Source organism: Galeopterus variegatus, unplaced genomic scaffold (assembly GCF_000696425.1).
Source record: "Galeopterus variegatus unplaced genomic scaffold, G_variegatus-3.0.2 Scaffold5377, whole genome shotgun sequence".
Lineage (NCBI taxonomy): Eukaryota > Metazoa > Chordata > Mammalia > Dermoptera > Cynocephalidae > Galeopterus > Galeopterus variegatus.
Genome location: NW_007731488.1, coordinates 119,271 through 122,873, shown reverse-complemented (window position 1 = coordinate 122,873; position 3,603 = coordinate 119,271). Strand labels below are relative to the sequence as shown.

At 50.3% G+C, this 3,603-nt stretch overlaps 1 protein-coding gene across 1 annotated transcript in view; it reads left to right on the top strand.

Moving 5' to 3' along the window:
* Positions 1-964: 964 nt before the first annotated feature.
* SLC13A3 (solute carrier family 13 (sodium-dependent dicarboxylate transporter), member 3) overlaps positions 965-3,603 on the top strand; it is a 76,195-nt gene continuing 73,556 nt past the window's right edge. The window contains 1 exon segment of the mRNA XM_008589328.1: positions 965-1,075. Within this exon segment, the coding sequence (XP_008587550.1) occupies positions 965-1,075 (111 nt within the window).

Below are 3,603 nucleotides of genomic sequence, written 5' to 3'. Positions count from 1 at the left end.
TCCTCATAGTTCACCAAAGGAGATATACAGATGGCAAATTAGCACATGAAAAGATGTTAAACATCATTAGCCACTAGGGCAACAGAAATTAAAACTGCAATGAGATATCACTACATCCCTATCAAAATAGTTAAAGCTAAAAGAGAAAAAGAAAAAAAAGCTAAAAGAGAAAAAGAAAAAAAAAGCTGGCAAGGATGTGGAGAAACTGGATTGTTTATGCGTTGCTGATGGAAATGTAAAATGGTACAGCCACTGTGGAAAGCAGTTTGACAGTTTCTCTAAAAACTAATCATGTAACTTCCAAACCACCCAGCAATTGCGCCCTGTACATTTATCCAGGAGGAGAGAAAAGGCTCCTCTGGGCTCCAGCCCACAGTTGACTCACCCACCTTGGGAGAAAATGAGGAACAATATCCACAGCAGTATCAGCTCCCACCGAGCGCGTGCTCCGCCAGGCACCGCGCTAAACACGTGGCGTGCACTTGTCTGGTCGAGGCTGTTGTCATCACTTCCACTTGCAAGTTCAGAGGCCGTGGCTCAAGGTCACGCAGTGACGGTCGGAATTTGAACCCAGGTCATACTAATAAGCTCCTTACATCCTCACATTGTCATTATCAGCCATTCCTCGGGCGGCGAGTACAGTGGCAAGGACAGGTTGAGCCCGTTGCGCCAGCCCACACAGCCGGGAAGCCGCGAGCCTGTACCCCAAGGCCACGCCGCCTCTGCGGCTGGGCTCCGGGTCCCCCAGTTCGCGTGCCCAACTTTCCCCAACTTTCCCGGGCCCTTTTCCCCAGTCGCAGCGGCGCAGGCACCACCCTTTGCCGCCTGGGGGAGTGGGGAGAGGGCGGGGTCCCAGGCGCAGTCCCCTCCCAGACCCTCCCCCGACCCTCCCCCAGGCTTTAAGCCGGCGCCGGGGCCGGGCGGTCCAGTCCCGGCTGGCCCGCTCCGCCGGGTGACCGCGCCGATGGGGGCGCTGGCGGCGCTGGCCAAGAAGTTGTGGAGCGCGCGGCGGCTGCTGGTGCTGCTGTTCACGCCGCTCGCGCTGCTGCCGGTGGTCTTCGCCCTCCCTCCCAAGGTAACGCCTCCTCTGCCTGTGCGCGCCACCGGCAGGACCCTCTCCTGCCAAGCCTCTGAGGCGGGAGACCGCCGAGGTCCCGGTCTAGACAGCCTTTCCCGGACCCCCCTCAACCCTCTCTCCCCTTTAACCTGCCTCGGAGCCGTGAACGCCCCCAGCTCCTGTTGACCCTTCTCGAATGCTCTTTGGAGCCTGAGTTCCATCCAGCTTTCTGGAGCTTCTAACTTCTGCAGGAATGATTTCTTTTTTGAGCTCGAACTATGTGCTTGGCACTGGGTTGCACATTTCGCTTGACAGTCGCAATGAACACTTAATGACCAAGCTGTGTGACCTGGGGCGAGTCACTTAACCTCTCTGAAATTCAGTTTACTCGTTTGTAAAAATGGGGTAATGATAGTGCCAACCCATAGCATAGTGGTGAATATAAATGAGGTAATATAGGTAAATCTCTTAGAGCTAAGCCTGGTACACAGCAAGTGCCTAATAAGCGCTAGCTGATCTTTTTCTGCAGTAGGCCCATACTTGATGGGGAAAGCTAAGATTTAATGAGCACTTACTAGGGGTAAGACTTTGCCTTATGTGCATCACTTTATTTAATCCTTTCAGTGCCCCTCAGAGGGGGAGGATTATTTACCCCATTTTCCAGAAGAGAAAATCGAGGCTCAGAGAGAGGAAGTGACTTGCTGAGACTCACACAGCAAGTTACTGAGTTGGGATTCAAACTCTGGCTTGTCGGAATCCAGAAGCCTAGCTATTTCCAGACTCCCAAAGAAAGTAATTCCTATAAGATCGAAGGCTGCAGGTTGAGTTCAAGAGTCCTGACAAAAGTCAACAACAGTGGGGGCTGGAAGTAGATGGCACCATAGGTCCCTACTGAGTCCCTCACCTGTGTCCAGCCCGTCTTGGGCATCATGGAAGGGCCCTAAGCTCATAAGACAAGGCTTCTACCTGCGAAAAGTTGCTTCGCCATCCCTCAGTGAAGTATTAGGTGTTCACAAAAATAAAAGTAAAGAGAAGGTGTAATTTAGTGGTATGTTATCTAGCATCGACCATCTGAGACCAGGGGGAGCTGCCTGGAGGAAGGGGCCCTGCTTGGGCACAGGGAATGAAGAGGTGATACCAGGTCGTTCCAAGGAAATCCAGGGCCAATACACAAGCAAGTTCTTTAGTGTGGAATTATCCAAGCTGTTAAACTTTCTTGACATAGAAGAGGAAAAAAATGATTAGGTCACCTTTTCAAAAACCAGCCCATCCTGAGTCACTTGCTGACCTGGAGACCTTGGGTCATCCTCCTTTCTCTTCTGGGTCTCACTTTCCTTGTCTGTAAAATGGGACAATCACCATGTTAGCTCCTGGGGATTGATGTGAAGGGCTGAGCAAGGCTTTGTAAAACATCTTTGGTGGAAGGATGCATGGGTGAGGCTTGATTGTTGTCTGTGAAGCCCCAGGCAAAGCTCCAAGCAAGAAGAGATGAAACACACAGGCTTTAGCAGGGGTTCTGACAGCTTCTCTCTGCTCTGCCTCGACCAAGACCGTAAACCCAGGAGGAGATCCAAGTGTTACGAGGCCTGAAGCATGTACTATTTGAGGGGTCTCTTTAAAAAAAAGGATACAGATTTACAAATACAAAATCCAGTACAGGGTTTAGGAGAGGCTCCCCCGCTCAAGCTTCATTAGCTTCACAGGGAATCCTCTTCTGTGCATGCTGAATGGAGGGCAGGGAGAGGTAACGTGAATGCCATACCCTCTGTGATGGTGGTGAACCTGATGAGGAAGAGGCTTCATTGAATGCTTAGCTCTTGCTGTGTGCTAGGCTCCATGCTAGGAGCTTCCCAAGCATTGTCCCATGTAATGTCCATGACCACCAGGGAGGCAGCTGCAACATGCATCCCTATTAGGTGAGGAAACAGAAGCTCAGCGAGGTTAGGTGACTTGCCCAAGGTCACACAGCTGGTACAAAGCTAGAATGCAGAGTCTATACTTCTTTTTTTCTTGACCAGTAAGGGGATCGTAACCCTTGGCTTGGTGTTGTCTGCACCACGCTCAGCCAGTGAGCGCACCAGCCATCCCCATATAGGATCTGAACCCGCGGCCTTGGCGCTACCAGTGCCGCACTCTCCTGAGTGAACCACGGGGCTGGCCCCAGAGTCTATACTTCTAATGGCTGTGCTTTGCACACTTTGCTTAGTTATAATTCAATGAAAACTGTTCCCTGTTCCTTACCGTTCCCTGGTGGAGACCCTTTGTGTGGCCCTAGATGTCACTGCTGCTTTAAGTGACTGATAAGCCAGGGTCTCCTCCCAGGAGGCAGGTCCGGCTACTTGGGGGATTTTAGCCTCCCTCAAAATCTCTATTGGCATACCTGAAGCCTCCTCCCCCTACAACAATATTTACACAATATTATCATCATTATTACATTCTTGGATATTAAGAACTGACATGTTTCTCAATCTAATGTACATGGTGAATAAAAGTATCCTTAGAAAACATTGCTGTTTTTTTTTTTTTTTTTTTTTTTTTTCTTTTTT